The following is a 21,935-nucleotide window of genomic DNA, read 5'->3' on the forward strand; positions in this document are numbered from 1 at the left end:
TTGCTCTGTTAGTTACATTTGGTGAAGTGACAGAACAGTCAGTGTGTGAGGGTGGCTGTGAGGTAAAATGGATCTTTTATTCTAAATAAAACAGGTATTTTAGTTAAACTATTCTTGTTTATTTAGAAGTATATAAGCGTAATGGTTTCATTAAGAATACTGGCTTCCTGGTTGTAAGAAAGGTATGGTCTCTAAGACTTCATTATTTGCCACTTAAGCCAATACCTTCTACAAAAAAGAGCAGACTTTTCTCAGCCTTTAGCACCTTGCTATTCCCTCTCTCCCTCAAAAGAATTAACCAAGTTCAATCTGCTATCCAATTTCAGGACACTTCACTCACCCCTCCAGCCCCCCTCTTCCCATCAAAGGACTGCATTTTAAACCATAGCAAACATACATTCAAAACACAACATTAATTTGCAGAAAGAAAAATTATTTACATAGCAAAACGTTACAGCGTACATTTCATTTAGTGTGCAAAAATGGGACAGGAGGGGAGATCTTCAAGCAGGATGGTGAAGTAACCAAGTTTAGTTTCTGTTGTCTACATCTATTTTTTTCCAGCGTAAGTGTTGAGTGAATAGGAGCAATGATAAGAAATTTAAGAAGGGTAGGGAGCATGCCTATAAAGGTTACGATAACAACTAGTGGAATCACAATGTTGTACAAAGCTTGCATTGCTGGTTAAACCCTGACTTGTTTTCTAGTGGCTCTGGCTTGTGTTTTAGTGCCTGTGTATTAATGGTATTGTGTTAGTTGTAAGCCTCCTGCTTCTTTTGATCTCAGTCATTCTTGTCTTCCATCCGCTATCATAAGGGTAGCTGGCTCATATGCTGCGGCCAGTGATTGGGGCTATTGTGCAACCTGCAGAGTGTTCCTATCCCTCTTGCTAAAGTACAAGAGACTAGACAGTGGAAGCCCCTGTCCAGTGTGAATTCTGACTGCTGAGGTCAATCAGCAGCAGAGACTGGGGAATTGATCTACCAAATTCAGATTAAATCAGTACACAGCTCTGAAACGTGAACAGCATCAGGATAGAGTTCTGAAAGCCAAGCAGGCTAATGGGGTTGCCAGCTCTTCTTCAAGCAGGGCTCCTATGCCTTTGAAAGCTTCACTGGCAGAGCTGTCCCTATTTCGGCATGTCCATGAGAGGGGGTCAACTTGTTATTCCATGTCGCTTGCAAACGCAATAGTGCAGGAGCCAAGCAAGATGATGAGCTGGCTCTCCTATAGCAAGTGGCACACTGGTCAATGCAGGTGTCGGTCATGTCCAGTAGTGCTGATAGGGCGCTGTAAGCATCCCAGAAAGTCTTGTTTTAGCAATATACTGTTTACTCTCTTTGGCTGTTTGTGCAAAGTGCCCCTGTCATGGCGTGTCCAATGTGGAGCTAAATAAGTAGTGACAGCCAGTGTAGTGGGATGGCATTTGGGAGACCCATGTTCAGTTCCCTACTCTGCTGTGGGAGCTTGGCTGGGTGACCTTGGGTTAGTCACATACCCTTAGTCTAACCTACCTCACAGGCTTGTTGTGAGGGGAAAAAATAGAGGCGATAATGATGCTGCTTTGGGTCTCCATTGGGGAGAAAGGTAGGCTATACATGAAGTAAAATATAAATAGTCATTTGTGACTGCTTTAACACTTGAGAGGCAGGAGTTTCTATAGTGCTTAAGGGAGCTGTGATTATATTGTCGAAGGTTTTCACGGCTGGAGAACGATGGTTGTGGATTTTCTGGGCTGTATAGCCGTGGTCTTGGCATTGTAGTTCCTGATGTTTCGCCAGCAGCATTTATATCTAGATATAAATGACCTGCCAACATTTTTTTCACTGTGACACTGAGAGATCTCTGTCTTTTGGTCCTACACCTCTGAAGATGCCAGCCACAGCTGCTGGCGAAATGTCAGGAACTACAATGCCAAGACCACGGCTATACAGCCCGAAAAATCCACAACCACCATCGGAGCTGTGATTGCTGCAGGCTTAACTGGTATCCTAACCTGCATTGTGGCTTTCAGTAATGGGAGTCAATTGTTTTTTACACTCCATAAATTCTATTGAAGTGTTTAGATTGCTTAGTGTAATGTTTATATTATTTATAGTCTGCCTTTCTCTGTGATACTCAAGGGGGATTACATAGTATTGGGAAAAACCGGAGATGCTTTGATAGCAACTAAGCTCTGCATCTTTCACTTCTCCCTCACAGCCTAGTTCTACACCAGTGCGTGGTGTCTGAAGTCCGGCGTGTTTCGGAACTGCCCTGTTCGATGGGGTAATTTTATAGCCGGAGCACTTCAGAACGAGGACTTGTGTTTATTCCCACGCAGCCTTTGCAGAAGGAAGTCCTACTGAGCAAAATGGGTTTTACTCCCAGTGACAGAAAATATAAAATCCGCCTACAGGGAAACGGAAAACAACCGACAGAAGGAAAAACAGCAGTTTACACCAAACACTTAAAAATCTACCAGATTGTTCTGACAAAGGAGTATGTATGCAGCTGCCGCGCCGCACTCACGAGGCTCCTATTGGGCAGCCAGCCCCCCACCCTTGCTTGCTGATTGGCCAGGAGGATGGTGCGGCGTGGCTGGGGGGCCCAGGCCTGGCTGTCAAAGTAGTCGGTGCTAAACATGGCGGCGGCCCTGGCGGGGAGGAGTGTGGGCGGCTGGGCCCGGCACCGCGTCTGCCGAGGGTTGCTGCTGGGGCGCCGGAGCTGCGCCGGAGCCTCGTTGGACGATACGGTGAACGGGCTGAGCGAGGAGCAGCAGCAGGTACGACGGAGGGAGCTGGCTGGAGTGGAAGGTTGGCTGCGCTTCATCCCGCCTAAGTTTTCTTTCTCTGCAGTTCCGTTCACTTTTCCTGCTGCTCTCCCTGCTGGGGTCCACTCCCTTTAGACACTCTTCAGTTCTAGTACGTCTGAAATAGTTGTAAAGAGGCGAGGGTTTCTGCGCAAGTGCAGAGCGCCTTTTCCTTATGGGGACGTCTCTCCGCTGCTGCGGGCTTCCGCGGTGGAGAATGCAGGTTGCGGGCAAGCTTTGAGCCCTCGGCGCCTCTCTTCTTAGGAATCCAGTCGAGGTGCCTCGGGAGCCACTCCTCGCGCAATTTGTTTACAAAACTGCATCGTTATACTAAGCTCTTCTGAATTTAAAGTGATTGCTTTTTAAAGTTGTTTTTGCTATTCTTTTAAAAGTTGCTTTTGCTACCACTCACGGGGATTAAATTCTAACCCTCCCCCCATAAGTGCATCAAAAGTGTTGTAAAATTCCACCCTCCCTCATCCTAACTACTCATGATCAAAATCTACCAACATATGGTGCTAAATTGCATGTAGCTTGCTCCCGCCAGGGCTAAAATCCTGTCAAGCTGCATCTAAGATGGTACAGGATTTGTAGACAATTAATAAATGGGGCTGGAAGCCCATAAAACAGTATTAGTTGTTATTGAACAATATGCCTCCAGAATAGGGAGCACTCTAGAAGCTTAAAACAACTTCAGCTAAAAGTTCTTCAGGTGAGGCATAGGACCAATGGCGTCTAGAAGTCTTGCTGCTTACTGAGTTCAAGTGGGTGGCATTTGCAGCACTTTAAAACATTCTGAGGCCCTTAGGGAAAGGGGGTCAATTGTATTCACTTTTGCTTTTGTCATTGAAAGGGAGTGCTCAAGAAAGGAAAGTGTATTTAAATTTCAGACAGAATTGGTAGTTCTGTTGACTCTGATAAATTCAACTAAAGGGAAGGAGTGCCCAGGTTTCCTTTAGGCTCAAGCTGGTTGTATTGCTTACGTTCATTCAGATGTGATCCTAGGCACATTTATTAGGTAAGTAAGTTCTCAGATGATGCTCATGCATGTGCTACTTGTATTTTCCTGTGTTGCCACTTTTATTTTTATTTCAATTTTTTGCTTAATTATATAAAATAATTTGTTATATGCTTAGGCAAGCAATGTTATATTTTTCTTTCTATATTTTACTTCATGTATATCCTACCTTTCTCCCCAATAGGGACCCAAAGCAGCATCATTATCGCCTCTGTTTTTTCCCCTCACAACAAGCCTGTGAGGTAGGTTAGATTAAGGGTATGTGACTAGCCCAAGGTCACCCAGCCAAGCTCCCACAGCAGAGTAGGGAACTGAACATGGGTCTCCCAAATGCCATCCCACTACACTGGCTGTCACTACTTATTTAGCTCCACATTGGACACACCATGACAGGGGCACTTTGCACAAACAGCCAAAGAGAGTAAACAGTATATTGCTAAAACAAGACTTTCTGGGATGCTTACAGCGCCCTATCAGCACTACTGGACATGACCAACACCTGCATTGACCAGTGTGCCACTTGCTATAGGAGAGCCAGCTCATCATCTTGCTTGGCTCCTGCACTATTGCGTTTGCAAGCGACATGGAATAACAAGTTGACCCCCTCTCATGGACATGCCGAAATAGGGACAGCTCTGCCAGTGATTCTGTAGTCTGCCAGTGCAGCTTTCAAAGGCATAGGAGCCCTGCTGGAAGAAGAGCTGGCAACCCCATTAGCCTGCTTGGCTTTCAGAACTCTATCCTGATGCTGTTCACGTTTCAGAGCTGTGTACTGATTTAATCTGAATTTGGTAGATCAATTCCCCAGTCTCTGCTGCTGATTGACCTCAGCAGTCAGAATTCACACCGGAAAGGGGCTTCCACTGTCTAGTCTCTTGTACTTTAGCAAGAGGGATAGGAACACTCTGCAGATTGTGTACGTTGTTCAAATCTCTTCCTGAGTATAAAGGGTGGGATGAACTTTGTTCAGGACTGGGACCCCAGAAAGCCACTGTTAGGTAAAATAGACAATGCTAGGCTAAAGGGGAAGCTGACTCGGCTTTGTATATGCCAATTTCTTATATGTTGCTCTCTTGAATCTTTATTGCATACCATTTGTGTGGTACATCTTATACGAGGAACCTCTTATAATCTACCAAGCACCCTTTTAGTCTGTATCCAGAGTTTTAGCTTATTTAATGTCTATTAAGCCTGTCATGAATCAAGAAGAGACAACATGTTGTATCACTTTCATAAATTGTTTCACTTTTAAAAATCAGTGAAATTCTTGAATGAAATTGTTGTGTGTGACACAATAAGAGCATCTCATCTGATAGTCGTTATCAATTACGTATTAAGAGCTCAAAATTAACTAAGCAATAGACAAAATCACCCTACGATGGATACCTCTTTTAAAAAGCAGTATAGTGCTTAATGGATAGAATTAAAATTTTGTAATTTATAATACATTTTTAAAGTAAACCAAATCCTGCAGAGGAAACTGGTGAGCAAAAGCCTGCTTCTGCTTTTGGACTCTTGTGTTAAACTGGAAACTGGATTTGCAAATCAAGGCAAATGTGTCTATGTATGTGAATCCTTACTTGATTTCCAGACCAGGTGGGCATGGTCCCACCTGTCTTGGCCTACTGTGTTGATTGCCTATCTCTGGATTGGGCCATAATTTCATTCTGGCTGGGAATATCTGGGCAATACTGACTTTTCTTTTAACCCCCCCCCCAAGCCCTTTGAAAATCATATTACCTTGTTTCTTTCCACCTTGTTCCTCATGTAGCACTTACAGGGGTGGTTGGGAGAGGATTGCTGTGCTCAAATAGAAAATAAAGGTGCATTGTTACAGTAATCTGTAACTTCAGTTGCAAAATATTACAAATATTTCCAACCACAGTTTAGTGACAAAGGCTTTTTTTTTCTTGTGGCACACACCAGTACACAGTACCAGCGCCTCTTTCCACGGTACTGGCTCCTCTTTCAGCCAGCAGTCTTGGAACCCCATCAACATTTTTTTTAAAGAAACAAAGCACTGTGTAATATAAGTGTTCAAAAGCAATGAACCCAATCTTAAAACTCAGTAGATGTATGCTTGGGAATGGACAAAGTAGTCCACTAAGAGCTTCTGTTGATAATGTAAATACTTTACAAACAGCTGTATGGACAATGAAGATACCACGGAAAGCTCAGTTCGGAGTTTCAATAGATTTGTAGTTCAGGCTTTCAGGATATCTCTGGGATTTACAATATATATATATTATGTTGCATCTCTTTAACAGCTTAGGCAAACCATGATCAAGTTCTGTCAGGAGCACTTGGCTCCAAAGGCACAAGAAATTGACCAGCAGAATGAATTCAAAGGCATGAGGGTAAGTGATTTCGCTGGCCTACTTCTTGGTGTGGGTTTATTTTCAGTCATCTGCAGACCTGATTTTGGGAGATGAGTTTAAGAATGCAAGTCCAGAAGATTTCAGAAAGTGATGAAATACCCACCTTGTTAGAATAAGCTAATTCATTGAAAAAGGATATGTCCTCTTTCTTATCAAGGTTTAACAGGGCAAAGATTATCCATCAGTATCCATTTTGAGTGCTTGTCCCAAAAGCAATGTGTGTACATGTATTAAATACATAAGTAAAAATCCTGTATGGCTTCTGTCTTATTGAGAAATCTGGAGTGTTTCCTTTCCTGTCAACTGTAAAGGGCGTTAATTTTTTCCATGGCACATAATTTTTTCCTGGCTCTTTCTATAGGTTGTAAAAGTTCACTATCACTGATGGGCTTCTAAAATGTGGGATTTAATAAGGTTCCTCTTAAGAATACTCTCTAATGGTTGTTGTGGGTTTTCCGGGCTGTATTGCCGTGGTCTTGGCATTGTAGTTCCTGACGTTTCGCCAGCAGCTGTGGCTGGCATCTTCAGAGGTGTAGCACCAAAAGACAGAGATCTCTCAGTGTCACAGTGTGGAAAAGATGTTGGCAGGTCATTTATATCTACTCAGGAGTGGTGGGGTTGAGCTGAGTCATCCTGTAAGAGTTTCCCAGGGTTTCAGGTTGTCCAAGTCTGCAGTGTCTTTCATGTTCTTTTATTCTTGTCTGGATGCTACGCTTTGTGGTCCCGATGTAAACTTGTCCACAGCTGCAGGGTATACGGTATATTCCTGCAGAGGTGAGGGGGTCTCTACTGTCTTTTGCTGATCGTAGCATCGAATAAAAGAACATGAAAGACACTGCAGACTTGGACAACCTGAAAAATCAGCAGTGGCTGAACATAGCCTAATTCAAACAGGGCACAGTATCTTATTCCAGGACACCAAAATACTGGACAACACTTCCAACTACTTTGTCAGACTGCACAGGGAAGCCATTGAAATTCGCAAGCATAAGCAAAACTTCAACAGGAAAGAAGAAACCTTAAGAATGAACAGAGCATGGTTTCCAGTTCTGAAAAACACCAGGCTAACAAAACACTCTATACCCGACAATAGCCCTGCAGAGAAGATTAGCACATCAAGCACCAATCCATATGCAAAAGAACCTCCTCAGGACACAGTGAAGCCTCCCGCCATTAGCATTCCACACCCTGGGAAACTCTTACAGGATGACTCAGCTTAACCCCACCCCTCCTGAGTAGATATAAATGACCTGCCAACATCTTTTCCACACTGTGACACTGAGAGATCTCTGTCTTTTGGTGCTACACCTCTGAAGATGCCAGCCACAGCTGCTGGCGAAACGTCAGGAACTACAATGCCAAGACCACGGCAATACAGCCCGGAATACCCACAACAACCATCGTTCTCCGGCCGTGAAAGCCTTCGACAATACAATACTCTCTAAATTTTAAGATCTGGAGATTTATGGGCCTTGCTGCTCTTTGTTGCTGCCTTTTAGAAGCCTTGAGTAGATATGTACTTGGGGAGTTCATATCTAATAGGTGTTTGTATACCTGCTATATTTCTCAGAAATTTGTCATAGCCTTTATGAAACCCATTTCAGTTTTGTTGGAGTGTACAAGATTCCAAATTACATGGTATTGCTAGCCAAGGAAGTTTGGACTGTTTGCTACTTCTCAACTGTATAGAAAGGAAAATGGGTTACAAATGCAGGGAACTTTGTTCACTGAACAAAAGAGCATAAGTAGCTTTTGGCAGCCCATGCACAAACAATAAGTTATCAATAAGGTATTGACCCAAGAGCCCTGTTCCAACTTTGCATTTAGGCAGCATTGCAAGAGAGTTATTGAATGTGCCCCCTTCCTCTTCCCCCTGCTTACGCGCACTGTGACTAATACATTGATCTTTTCATGGTTTGCAAGAGCATCTCAGAGTTTTGTCTATAAAGGGCCTGAAGAGGCAACCCACAAAACTACATCAGGGCCACTTCTAAATGGTAGAAGCTATTGCAGTAGACACAGTGGTAGCTGGCAAGGTTTTTCCATGGGATCTGTTGCTACTCACCCAAAAGTAGGAAAATAACATAGTGTATCTCTTGTAGAGTCTAACCTCGCCATTTATTGAGGGGGAAATATGTGTTAAAGGTAGGGCTCATTTGGAGCTGGAATGCACAGGAACAGCGTTCCGGTAGATCTGAAAAGAGGTCACGTGAGTTTTGGCCCTGCCCACGTGATTTCTTTTCCTCCAAGTGCAAAGTGAGTGGTGCTGAGCTCCAAAGGAACGCAAGCTGCTTGGATTCATTCTGCTCTGCTCCTTTACTTTCATTTGTGACGGGGGGGGAGAGAAAATGAGTGAATGAGTGCAAGGCGAGTGGTGCTGAGCTCCAAAGGAACACAAGCTGCTTGGATTCATTCTGCTCTGCTCCTTTACTTTCATTTGTGACTGTGGGGGAGGGGGGGAGAGAGAGAAAATGAGTGAATGAGTGCAAGGCGAGTGGTGCTGAGCTCCAAAAGACCACAAGCTGCATGGATTCATTCTGCTAGGCTCCTTTACTTTCATTTGTGACTGAGGACGGGGGGAGAGAGAGAGAGAGAAAGTGAATAAGTGCAAGGCGAGTGGTGCTGAGCTCCAAAGGAACACAAGCTGCTTGGATTCATTCTGTTCTGCTCCTTTACTTTCATTTGTGACTGGGGGGGAGGGGGGAGAGAGAAAATGAGTGAATGAGTGCAAGGCGAGTGGTGCTGAGCTCCAAAGGAACACAAGCTGCTTGGATTCATTCTGTTCTGCTCCTTTACTTTCATTTGTGACTGTGAGGGAGGGGGAGAGAGAGAGAAAATGAGTGAATGAGTGCAAGGCGAGTGGTGCTGAGCTCCAAAGGACCACAAGCTGCTTGGATTCATTCTGCTCTGCTCCTTTACTTTCATTTGTGACTGAGGACGGGGGAAGAGAGAGAGAAAGTGAATGAGTGCAAGGCGAGTGGTGCTGAGCTCCAAAGGACCACAAGCTGCTTGGATTCATTCTGCTCTGCTCCTTTACTTTCATTTGTGACTGAGGACGGGGGGAGAGAGAGAGAGAGAAGTGAATGAGTGCAAGGCGAGTGGTGCTGAGCTCCAAAGGACCACAAGCTGCTTGGATTCATTCTGCTCTGCTCCTTTACTTTCATTTGTGACTGTGGGGAAGGGGGGGGGAGAGAGAAAATGAGTGAATGAGTGCAAGGCGAGTGGTGCTGGGCTCCAGAGGAACATAAGCTGCTTTGAATTCATTCTGCTGCTTTATATTCATTTGTGACTTGTAAGAGAGAGAGAGTGCGTGGGTGCAAGCAAGAAGGGCTGGCTCTCCAGAGGAGGGTAAGCTGCTTTGAGTTCATTCTGCTTTAAGGAAATACCTGGAGATTTTTGCGGAAAGGGGCCTGAGGGGTGGATGGTGCCTTCTGACACACTTCCAGTGTTGTCAGGGGGTGTGTCATCTGCTAATGAGTTATGCTAATGAGTTCCTGCAGTTTTTTTTCTAGGAAATGACCCCTGGTTAAAGCTTAAAATATTAATTTCCCAAAGTTCAGTGCCTAAAAGTTGCCATGTTGATGTAAGCTGAAGCTTTCCACTAAAACATTTGGAAGCAGAGGAGAAGTTTTTGGCAAAAATCATTACCTTTTCTAGTGTTTCTTCTAAAAATTACATTTTTTTCTAGCTGTGCCACCTTCTAAAGATGTAAAAATGAGTTCAAGCTGCCACCCCACATAGTTCACTCTTTTAAACTTAGTTGTAATGTTCTGTAGATGCAATGCCTTGAAGTTGCTCAGAATGTTCACAAGTGTAAGCACAGCGGTATCCCTGATCAGGCCCAAAGGTGTATAAATGTGTAGTAATAAGTTGCTGTCAGGACTGAGTGGACAGGCCTTACCTGGCTTTTTGGCTCTTGGAGAACCATTTTGTAAAGGTTCTCATGGCTGTGGAGAAGGCTTGATGAAGAGAGGGCTAAAATGTAGACAATTTTGCTCCAACCCCCTGCCAAAGTCAGGAGGAGCATCCATTTTATTTATTTATGATGTTTCTATACCATTTTTTCTTCTTTGCTCAAAAAGGCAGACTATGAATAACATAAACAAAATAAAACCAACTATGCCCTTACTCTAATTATTACTTTTTTTTGCTGAGTGAATGCACAGGTGGAGCTACATTTTGGGGGTTCTGAAGCTTGAACTGTTATGGAGGCCCCTTTGCAACCAGCAACAATAGGGCAACATCCAACAAGGTCCAAAGGACCTTGCTGCCCTAACAAGGACCAAGAACTCAAGGTCCAAATGGCAGAGAATGGGTTGGTTGAAAATGGACCATATAGTAAGCCCCTTCCCACCAGCAACAAAGGTCTGGGTAACCACTGTTATCTTCTTCCATGGGGTTGTTCCATGGCAGATCACCACAAATGTTTAAAAAGTTAATCACTACATCTCAGATTTTGATTAAAATTGCTGTACTGGGCTATCTCACCTGTCAAAGTTACTTGTGTGAATAAAAATGTCATAGGCTATGCTTTATAGTTTCCGAGTTATGAGGGATGAAAATTAGGGAAATGTTGTATACTTGCATGATGCAACGACTTACTTTTTACCCTGGTGCAGGCACATGAACACAATTCAGATTTGAACATAGTATGTGGGAAGAAGGTGCTTAAGCCTTCCCCCCACAGGCCACTCTTTCTGACCTGAAAGAGTCCCAGGGAAGTGCTATTTACCCAGTTGGGGATACTTATATTTTATTTTACTTCCTGAGACTCAAGGTGGATTACAAAATATTAAAGCAATTCAGTCAGAAATAAAATATCCATTAAACAATGTGATAGGACTAGGAATACAGAGTTAGAAAACAATTAAAGCAAAAACTGTCCAAGGCATGACATACCATAATGCAGAAAGGGCAAAGACGGACAAAAATAAGCAAGGTGATATCTGCAATAAATGTTGCTATAGTCTACAATTCTGTTGCCTTATAAAAGCATCCTTCTGAGCTGTTCCATTCTACTACAGTTCCATAAAAATGCCCTCCTGTATATTTCTGTTCAGAACATTCTGTGGAATGGTAGAAGTGTGGGAGTCTTCCTGATCTCAGGCAGGCCATTTCACAAGGTGGGAGCCACCACTGAGAATACACATGTACAGGCCATTGCAGATCATACTGGTTTGCAAGGGGGCACCTTCAGAAGATTTTGGTCAGATGTGTGAAGCTCATGTGGCAGATCATGGTAAGAGAGGCAGGCCTGCCAGGATATGGTCAATGAAGGGCTTTCTAGGTGATGACCAACACCTTGAATACCAGTACATGTACTCGCCTTCCAAGACCCTCTGCCAGTTAGCAGCCGTTTCTTCAACCAGTACAGAATCCTTGTGCAGGAGCATTTATGCAGCTGACTGCTGTATTCATAAAGATGTGAGGGGGGCACTAATCTAGTACAACATTAGAGATGCTCTGCCCTAGCCCTCTTCTGGGTTCTTAAAACTTCACAAGGAAGGAAGCAAGAGAAGCAGCTTTTGCTAGCGAAGCTTCTGTGGTTAGTATAGCTTTCTCAGTGGCTGCAACATTAAGCCTCTGTTGGGACAATACATCTCTGGTTGTTTTAGCTTCCACTGCAGAATCCTCCTCCTCTTTGCACCTTCAAGCTTTGCCTTCCTGCCCTGGGGAAGGGGGCTGCCTCGTCGTTTCATAACCGCTGTCTTACAGGCAGCCTTGCAAATGATTTTGGGCCATCTGAGCTCCCCATTCTGCCTACCATCTGCTTATCACTACCATGCCAATCCAGGTTCTTAATTGTAGCATTAGTGGCCCTTCCAGCTAGCTGTGTGTGTTCTCTTTCCTGACATGGAAAGCATCTGGGAGTGGGGGGAAATGCCATGAGGGAAAGGAAGTTGAGTTATGAGAGCAAAATCAAAAAGAGTCCAGTAGCACCTTTAAGACTAACCAATTTTATTGTAGCATAAGCTTTCGAGAATCAAGTTCTCTTCGTCAGATGCCTGATACAGAGACTGGTCAAATACAGAAGAGCAGGAGAGAGAAGAGGCGATTAGGGGGGGAGGGGGGGAGCAATCAAAACATTCCTTTGCTAGTATATGTAAACATCTCCTTTTAGTGTGTGTATCAGTTGGCTTCAAAGGAGTTTGCCCTGTTAGTTTGTAGAAGCCAAACAGCTAGACCATCCATTTCCAATGCAGTATGGGCCTTCGATAACCACAGCTCTCCCTGCCAGATGCATCTGACAAAGAGATCTGTGGTTCCCGTGACTTTTAAGTCTTTGATGGAATGTCCTGTAGTTCAACAGAAACCTTTCAAAAACAAAATCCAACGGGAGGCTGCTGAACTGGAATTCATATGCAAATTTGACTCTGTCAAGCTGGGACTGAATAGGGACTATGAATGGTTATCACATTACCACAGGTAACAGATTTCCTTTACAGAGGTGGGGTCTGGGGGAGCTCAGTGGCACCTGGCGTGGGCTTTCGGGAACCACAGATCTCTTTGTCAGATGCATCTGGCAGGGAGAGCTGTGGTTATCGAAGGCCCATACTGCATTGGAATTGGATGGTCTAGCTGTTTGGCTTCTACAAACTAACAGGGCAAACTCCTTTGAAGCCAACTGATACACACACTAAAAGGAGATGTTTACATATACTAGCAAAGGAATGTTTTGATTGTTCCCCCCCTCCCCCCCTAACTGTCTCTTCCCTCTCCTGCTCTTCTGTATTTGACCAGTCTCTGTATCAGGCATCTGATGAAGAGAACTTGATTCTCGAAAGCTTATGCTACAATAAAATTGGTTAGTCTTAAAGGTGCTACTGGACTCTTTTTGATTTTGCTACCACAGACTAACACGGCTAACTCCTCTGCATCTATGAGTTATGAGAGGAATCTTTTCCAAGAGAAGCGGTCTTTAGAATGAAGCCAAGGCTGTGACACCGACTCATGCTGACCTCAAAATGTCTGACTGACTGAAACAGGCAGCATGCATCCTGGCAGCACCACGTAAGTGTAAACCTAGTTTGAAATCAGCCCTCTTGCCCACATGAGTCATTTGTGGCCTGGAAGGGGGAAAGCCTTGTAGAGCTCTCCTGCCAGACTGCCTGGAGGCCATTCTTACCATAAGAAGATCATGAGAATCACTGTTTATAACTCTTTGTGTAATTTTGCAGGTCATCTGGTACACAGAATCATTTGCAAGTGATAGATTTCAAGACATTGGCAGTTATGAGATACAAAGTTGGGGCCACCTCATGGAAAACATGGGCTTGGATCCTGTGACAAAGTCAGTTTGGTGTAGTGGTTAAGAGTGGTGGGACTCTAATCTGGAGAACCGGGATTCCCCACTCCTCCACTTGAAGCCAGCTGGGTGACCTTGGGTCATTCACAGCTGTTCTAGAGCTCTCTCAGCCCCCCCCCCCACCTCGCAGGGTGATTATTGTGGGGATAATAATAGCATACTTTGTAAACCGTTCTGAGTTGTTGTTAAGTTGTCCTGAAGGGCAGTATATAAATCGAATGTTGTTGTTATTCCCCTCATGCCTCCCACAGATTACTATGGAGTCTTTCCTCCACTGCAGTGCTCTCTTTCACTAGTTCTTCTGTGCATGCAGGATCAATATCCTTAAAGGAGCCTCTGCACACACAAAGTGCTAGTGGCAGAGGGAGCAAGCACCACAGCAGAGGCAAGCCCCCACAGTGGGTGGAGAGAAGCTCAGGGGGTACAATGTCATAAGATCCAAGCTCTGGGTACATTATGGGCAAATCCACACTACCTATTTGATTCCGCGTTTTTTTCGCAAGCGGGGCGCTATTTGCGCAGATACTCACATGCTTTCCCATTCCGCGTGTGCCCCACCATCACCGCGCCACTATTGCGCCTTCCCTCCAAACCACGTGATATTCGCGGAAATCCGTTTTCTTCCCTTTTTTTTAAACAGTGCATAATGGTCGGTATACCGGTAAACCAACCCTAGTGAGCAGCGGTTTGTGCGGGAAAAGAAACGGTCACCGGAGCATGCGCATGTCGCACTGGGACCGTTTCCCTATTGAGTTCTCCAGTTTTCAAGAGTGCGAGGTGCTAAGCTGAGCAATCCTGTATTTCCAACAACGGTCGTCTCCAGTGAACGCCAGGTGCGGGAAACAAATTCAAGATACTGGATAATTGACGCCTTTTTTTAAAAAAAAGGGAAGTGACGTGCGCCGTCAATTCTGACGGCAGAGGATGGAACAGCCCATGGTAACGCTGTACTCAGTGGTGTGTGGAGAACTGATTGCGCCATGAAGATGCACAGGAAGGGTGGATGTGAGGATGCACAGCCTGGTAGCGGAATAAAGATGATTGCCACGACAGCGCAAGATAAGCGGAAGATGAGTGAGTGTGGATTTGCCCTATGTCTTTAGATTTCTACGGTTGTTTGCTAAAGGCTCATGAAATGCTGCTTCTAACCTCATGCTAGAAATGCTCTCAGATGGGACTGTTTGGTGGTTTAGAATTCCAGCGTTTATGATCCTGCAGAACCTAGTTGGGTAACAGCAGAGAAAAATAAGTATAAAACATTAATTTTGAAAACAGACACAAAATTTATGTATATGAACGGTTCAAGTTGTTTGTGGCCTTCTAGTTGTCATGTCTGAGCCACATATCAGCCATGCCAATATCAATGCTGTTGTCTGTAATGCTAATTCTAATGCAAACCTGTTGTCCTGAACCAATGTTTCATGCTGTAACTTGCTATATCTTGATATCATATTGCCAATGCCATAACTGTTTCTTTCACAGGCTGCTTGCAGGTGCTTATCTAATGGACTGTAGAAACTTTCAGTGTTCATGACCTTGTGTGCTACTCACTCCTGTGAATTGCTATGTCTTGCTTTCTCAGTGACTCAGCTTGATAGTACAGCTATGCAAGATATTCTCAGGGCAAAGTCATGCCAAAAATCCTGTTTACTATTGGGAGGGGGAAGGAGCAAACGTGTGTGTTAAGAGGAAGGTTTTTCCCAAGAATGACTATTCCTGTCAATTTTGCTCTTACTGCTTAGATGCTTACCTTGCTTCTGAGTAATCCTAGGGACATATATATGGAAATGATTTGATTTCTGAATAAAACCATTTAACCAAGAGCCTGGACTTCTTGTTACAATGGTACAGGGATCTGTCTGCCATATCCTGTCATCCATAGCCTGACACTAGTCCACAATATGTTCTGAGATAATGGATATTTCCCCCCACCTTCTCTTTTGTGTGAGAAAATTAAGCTGATAAGCTCAAGAAATTTGTAACAGATATCTGCCTTGCTAACATCTTTTGTCCTGCTCTTTGTAGGATTTTTGGAAGAAGCTAGGGGAGCTAGGAGTTCTGGGAATAACTGCTCCTGGTGAGTGTCTTCCTGACCGATTCTGAATGGCTCATTTCACAGTCCAGTGGAGTAAAAAGGTGTTTCCTCTAGAGTTCTTCAGACATTCTTGCCATAACAAGAATAAAGTGGGACATATTAAAATGCCATTTGTGTAGCGTAATTCCCTTCAGTTCCTTCTTTCTGCACTGCCTTGCTGTATCCTTGACTGCAAATCTCATGTTTGCTTTTACTTCCTTGAGTCAATGCAGATTCTTTTTCCTTAGGCATCTTGAGTATCCCTCTCAGAGGTTCATAAGCAATCTTCCTTCACATTAGGTTACAACATTCTTCTCTTGGAGTACATTACATCAAATTGTTGAGCAGATATGAATGGCCTGTATCTTTTCTATGGATTTACATGGAAATGTTAGTGAATTTGCATTCTTCCTCCTTGCTCTCTCCTCCTGCCTTCCCCAAAACCCTTGATAGAGAAAATTCTTCATTGTCTTTGTGATTAAATATCATTGCATTGATTGTTCATGCATGCATGAGAGGTACCGGGTGTAGTTGGGTACAGCAGCCTTGATGGATCTTGTCAGTGTTTGAATAGAAGGAACCATATGCTAATTTCCATGATGGGGCAGGAGACACAAAATAATAATGTAATAAATAAATAGACTAGATGTGGAGGGGGGAATTGTAGAGTTAATTATTGTTGTAGACAAATAATTCTCTGATTTTTAAGATGGAGGAGTTAAGACTCTCAAAGGGAAAACAGACATGACCAGCTCATTGATAGCTGGTCAAAAGTCCGAACTACCCAAGTAGAAATCCTGTTTCATGATGACAAATTTTCCATATAGATATTGTCTCTGTGTAGAAAACTATGTGACAAATGTGTTTGGATCTCTGTTAATCCTCCCTCCTTCTTACCAGTTGAATATGGTGGATCTGGGATGGGCTATCTTGACCATGTGTTGGTGATGGAAGAAATTTCTCGGGTTTCGGCAGCAGTTGGGTTGAGCTATGGTGCCCACTCTAACCTTTGCATCAATCAGTTAGTGAGGAATGGCAACGAAGCACAAAAAGAGAAATATCTGCCTAAGGTATGTAGAACTGAAGCATCTGCTTATGAAGGGAATGAACATTGTGATGGGTAACAGCTAGGGTTACCAACCTCTAAGTGGGGCTGTAGATCCCTTGGAATTACAACTAGTCTCCAAACTACAGAGATCAATTCCCCTGGAGAAAATGGCTGCTTTGGAGAGTGCATTTACCCTTCCCCAAACCCCACCTCCACAGGCTCCACCCCCAAATCTCCTTGAATTTCCCAGCCCAGAGTTGACAACTTTAGTAACAGCTGTAAGTGCTGGCTACACTTTAAAACAAGGAAAATAAAGTTCAAAAAGTAAACCCTATTTATTTACTTCATTTATACCCCACAATGGGAACCCAGAGCAGCTTGCATCATTCTCTTCTCCTTCATTTTATCCTCACAACAACCCTGTGAAGCAGGTTAGGCTAAGAGTATGTAGCTAGCCCAAGCTCACCCAGTCAGCTTCATGGCAGAGTGGAGAATCAAACATGGGTCTTCCGGATCCTGTTTCAGCACTCTAACCAACTGGCTGTCTGCATCAAGAGTTTTGGATAACTTTTTGAATTTTGTCTATGCATATGAAAATCCCAGTAATTCTGAAGTCAGTCCTGAAACTTTTCTGCCTGGTTTGTTGAGCTAGTCCTAGATCTGTAGATCTAGCCCTTTTTAAGAAAAGGCTGAAAATCCAAACTGAAGATGCTGAATTGCTGTAGTATTTGCCTTCCATCTTGCACCTGGGAGACGCAAGCTGGGAAGTCCTTGCAATTGTATCTCCTGCTATCAAGTATGGCAAGGCATGGCATTTGGATTCATGCCTCTCTTAGGGTTCGTTTGCACAAGTTTCTTCATCAAGGTGAATGAGCCATCCTGGTGCAGGAAGAACTTCCTTACTATTTAGCATTCTCCTCAGACACTGGGCTTTTCTGTGGGTTTGGTTCATGTGTTCAGCTGCAGGTTAGCAAGTTTTGAGGAACTGAATTTGATGCGTGGCCATGAGTGAAATCCCCTCCTCAGTTCCCAGGGAAAGATATTTACCTGCTTGCCTCACAGCCTAGTCTTTGCCACCGTGGGTATGCTCAGGGAAGGTGTGAACAACTTGTTCTGCTGCTTCCACAAGCTGCAGATGGGTTTTAAAACGCACTGGCATCTTTCTCTGTTGTGCTAGCCCTTTTCTTTAAAAAGAAAGAAAGAAATGCAAAGTTTCCTCTCCTCCTTAAGGTTTTGACTCTTAAGGTCATTTTCGCCCTTTGTATCCACACTTATTTTGAATGTTCTAAGCTTGTATTGATGCATACATAAAAATCCTGCACTATATTAGGGTTTGCTTTATTTTACCTATAAAAACAAAAACAAGGTTTACGTTTTTTGTCCTAAAGAAAACTGGCAAAGATTGCAAACTACTTGGGACCCAGTGTTGTTTTGTTATGAGGGGCATAGTTATATCTTTTTTGCCTTTGTTGTAAGAGTCTACTGGAGAAAGTACAAGTAGCAGTAATGAAGAAATTATTCATCAAGTTAGCTAAAGATTCTTCCCTATAACAGAGCTTGGGGGGCAGTGGCTTCCTCCCACGTCTTTTACAAAGAAAATGTATGGTTGAAAGAATGTATAGCTGAGCTGATTGGTTGCACTGTGTCTGTCTAAACTAGAATGAGCATCTTGGAGCCATAATGTCCTATTCTTAAGCTTCAGCTACATCTCTGCACACCATAGTTGTGACCAGCTCCTTAATGTTTCCATTAATTGTTCTTAAAATTAACAGTGTAAACTAAGCAGAATTACACCTTTCGATGCCCATTGATTTCAACAAATTTAGGGTGCAATTGTTTTTGTTTGCTTAAAGAGGACCAAAGTTAATTTTAAAAGATTGTAAAAAAAACCCACATCAAGTTATTACGACCCACGGTCAACTGTTCATTTCTCAACAAAGTAAAACCATAATAACCAATAAAACCAATTTAAAAACCTGGCCTCCTCTGTAATGGATCTGGTGATAGCTGTATGATAGCTGTATTTCCCAGTTCTTTTGTGTGTATGGCAGGCCCTTGTTGCTGCTTTTGGTTTTACGAAGTCTTGCTGTACTCTATTGCCATCACTCAAGTGAGCTAAGCCATGGCTCAGTGCTTGAGCACAAAATGATTCCATTTGTAATGCCATTGAACAGGTTTTACCCACCCAAACATGAGTGTATAGTTGGATCCCAGTTTCTGAAGTAATCCTTCTAGTCACCTCTTCAACAACTCACAAAGCAACCCACTAAAGCTATATGAATTTGAAACCATCAAAAATATTAATGGAAAGTAGTCCAGTTGGTGGTTATTTATCTCATGGAGAATTGCTTATGAAACTTGCCTTTCATATGTGCACTGAATAAGTCTGAAAAAGGAGGAGGTTAGGGAAAAGGATAGAGAAAAATGATAAGGGGGGGGGAAAGGGCAAAGTTGCTGTGCTAGAGAGTGGCATAAGGGGGCACAGGAGGAGGGTGACCATCTGCTCTTCCGTATTCAGAGCACTGCAGCTTTAATTTATTGCCGAACACCCTGGCATTCAATTCTGTCCCCCTGATTCATTTCATACTCTGCAGATTCACATGGTTTAAATGATCTGGCCGCTTTGAAAGGGTGCCTGCACAGTCTACCCCTTTTGCTCATCTGTTTTCAAAGGACAGAAGAAGGCGAGATGGCGGATGGATATACATGGCTGCCAGATGTGGTTCTCTTGGCACCATCTCCTAGCTGAAGAACAGTAATTATTCTAAATCCATAGCGGCACTACTTACGTCCCCAGACTGGCTAGTGCTGCTGTGACTAGCCTTTTTCAGGAATAGCATGATGGTTTTGCCACAGGTATTGTTCCTATTTGGCAGTATCTGTGTATTTCAGATATAATTGTGATGTTTAAAAAGGGTGAGAGTACCAGTAATTGCTGCAAAATATTTTTCTTTTGGACCCTTGTCATCTTGTGTGGTTCAGTGATCAGAGTAGACCAAGATGGGTAGCTGTGTTAGTCTGACTGTAGCAGTAGAAAAAAGCAAGAGTCCAGTAGCACCTATAAGACTAACAAAATTTATGGTAGGGTAGTGAGCTGTGACTCACGAAAGCTCACACCCTACCACAGGTTTTGTTAGAATCCACACTCTGCTGTGGAAGCTCACGGAATGGCCTGGTGCCAGTCACACATTCTCTAACATGGCTGACAAAGTTGTGGTGAGAATAAAGTGGAGGAGAAGAGAATGCTATAAACCACTTTTAGTCCCCATTGGGAATTAAGATGCAGTATAAATGGAGCAAACAAATCTTTTTTTTCCTTCCCAGCTTATCAGTGGAGAGCATGTTGGCGCTCTAGCCATGAGTGAAGCCAACTCTGGTTCTGATGTGGTCTCCATGAAGCTGAGGGCAGATCAAAAAGGTAAAAAGCTGCACGGGTAGTGGAGGGTGTTGCTTATTAAGATCATCAGCAAGTCTTTGGATGTCGCCTCCTCAGCTTCTCTCAGTATTGTGTTGTGCTCAAAGAGCGGTTTCAGCATCTCCCAGACGGAGAATGCCATGGAGCTGGTGCTGTTTAGGCAAACAGAAGAGGATCTGTGATTGTGGGGAGCAAGCGTTTCCAGGAAACACTCACCGTCTCCTGCTGCAGCTCTCTGCTGCCTCCACCCAGGCAGGGCCTTCTGAGGCCAACTCCTTTTGTCACTGCCCATCCCATCCATAGGGTGTACAGCAAGGCTTCAAGGAGGTCCGCCTGCAATTCGCACAGCTTAAGTTTGCCTCCACACCTCGTTCTCCGGCAGTAGGTTTCATGTGTTCAGCTATGAAGTGTTTCTCAAACTTCAACTCCCAGTGCCTGTATGGGGGTGGGGGGGGGAGAGTTACAAATAGGCTTGCATTTTTTAAAAAAAGTCCTGTTCTTTTAAGGAAGCTCAGAATTTGAAAAAACAAGCTGTAGGCTGCAACCTGATTAAACTTACTGGAAAGCAGTAATGGAGGCGAGTGAGGCTCATGACTTCCTGACTTCTGCAGCCCAGTTATTTTGGGTTAGCGGTGAAGTGACCTAGGGAAAGGTGGGTGTTTAGGGGCTACGGGGAGGAAATGTGTAGGGGGCAGCTTAAGAGACAAAAGTACAATTTGAAGGAGTTCACGGTTTTATAAAAACAGAGACTTGTTTACCTATATCCCGCTTTGCACACAAACACACTACCAGTCTAGTGATGTAGTGAGAATTGGCTATTTTTTAATAGCAATACCTTGTGATCTCTCAACCAGTACTTGAGGCAGTTTGCAAAATGTAACAATTAAAAAATCACAGAAAATGGCTTGCACTGAAATTCTGAAGAGCCTCAGTACTGCTTGTGTAGGTGGTAAATGGCAGCCTATAGTGGACACTTCAGCTGCTCCTCACTTCTTGGCTGGATCATCTCTTCCCTCAGCATGATAGATCCCACCACCATTCCTGTATCCCGCAGCCAGCCCTGGATAGATCCATAGTTCCTTGCAGTGAGTGTGCCAAAACTGCCTGTTACCAATCTCTAGAATGCTTAGGCATATTTTATAATTCAAATATATGGCTGACTGTTATGTCTTGGTGTTTTTAGTTGTAGAAATGAGCAAATCTAACCCTGGTGGTGGTAGAATGTGCTGTTAAGTTGCAGCTGATTTATGGCAATCCCTGCTGGGGTTTTCAAGGCAAGAGATTAACAGAGGTGGTTTGCCATTGCCTGCCTCTGCATAACGACTGTGGTGTTCCTTGGTGGTCTCCCATCCAATTACTAACCAAGGCCACCCCTGCTTAACTTCCAAGGTCTGATGAAATCAGACTTGCAGAGATTACCCAGGTTGGGGGAGGTTTAACCTTACAAATAGTTTATTTCTTTAATATTCTGGGCCTGGAATAGTATGTATTCAAGCACCAGAAATTTAGGAGGTATTACTTGTGGAAATATGAGTGGTCTACTGAAGTCTTGACAGGATATTTCTGGGGTAGGTGGTTCATGTCTATGTGAGAATAAATTGATTCCCTCTTCTCTTTCTAGGGGACTATTTTGTTTTGAATGGTAACAAGTTCTGGATTACTAATGGGCCAGATGCTGATGTTCTAATAGTTTATGCTAAAACAAATCCCAGTGCTGTTCCATCTTCTCAGGGTATAACTGCATTTATTGTAGAGAAGGTAGGTTTGGCAGAGCATTCTACTTCCTCTTTATTCCTCTTTGATTGATTTGAAATTGAGTGAGTGCCTTTGGATGGCATGCTACCGCTTTGCTGTGAGAGGCCTGATGACTGAGAATTTTTCTTTATAATGTTTTATTAGACCTGT

At 43.6% G+C, this 21,935-nt stretch overlaps 1 protein-coding gene across 2 annotated transcripts in view; it reads left to right on the top strand.

Moving 5' to 3' along the window:
- The first annotated feature begins 2,602 nt into the window (after positions 1 to 2,602).
- IVD (isovaleryl-CoA dehydrogenase) overlaps positions 2,603 to 21,935 on the top strand; it is a 35,019-nt gene continuing 15,686 nt past the window's right edge. The window contains exons 1-6 of one of the 2 annotated variants that reach the window (XM_054971022.1): positions 2,603 to 2,764; positions 6,077 to 6,166; positions 15,519 to 15,570; positions 16,468 to 16,637; positions 19,940 to 20,033; positions 21,652 to 21,788. In XM_054971022.1, coding sequence (XP_054826997.1) covers positions 2,624 to 2,764; positions 6,077 to 6,166; positions 15,519 to 15,570; positions 16,468 to 16,637; positions 19,940 to 20,033; positions 21,652 to 21,788 — 684 coding nt within the window. In that variant the 5' untranslated portion in view covers positions 2,603 to 2,623. The remainder of the gene's footprint in view (positions 2,765 to 6,076; positions 6,167 to 15,518; positions 15,571 to 16,467; positions 16,638 to 19,939; positions 20,034 to 21,651; positions 21,789 to 21,935) is intronic. The other variant, XM_054971023.1, reaches the window with a different exon arrangement.

Source organism: Eublepharis macularius, chromosome 2, assembly GCF_028583425.1.
Source record: "Eublepharis macularius isolate TG4126 chromosome 2, MPM_Emac_v1.0, whole genome shotgun sequence".
NCBI lineage: Eukaryota > Metazoa > Chordata > Lepidosauria > Squamata > Eublepharidae > Eublepharis > Eublepharis macularius.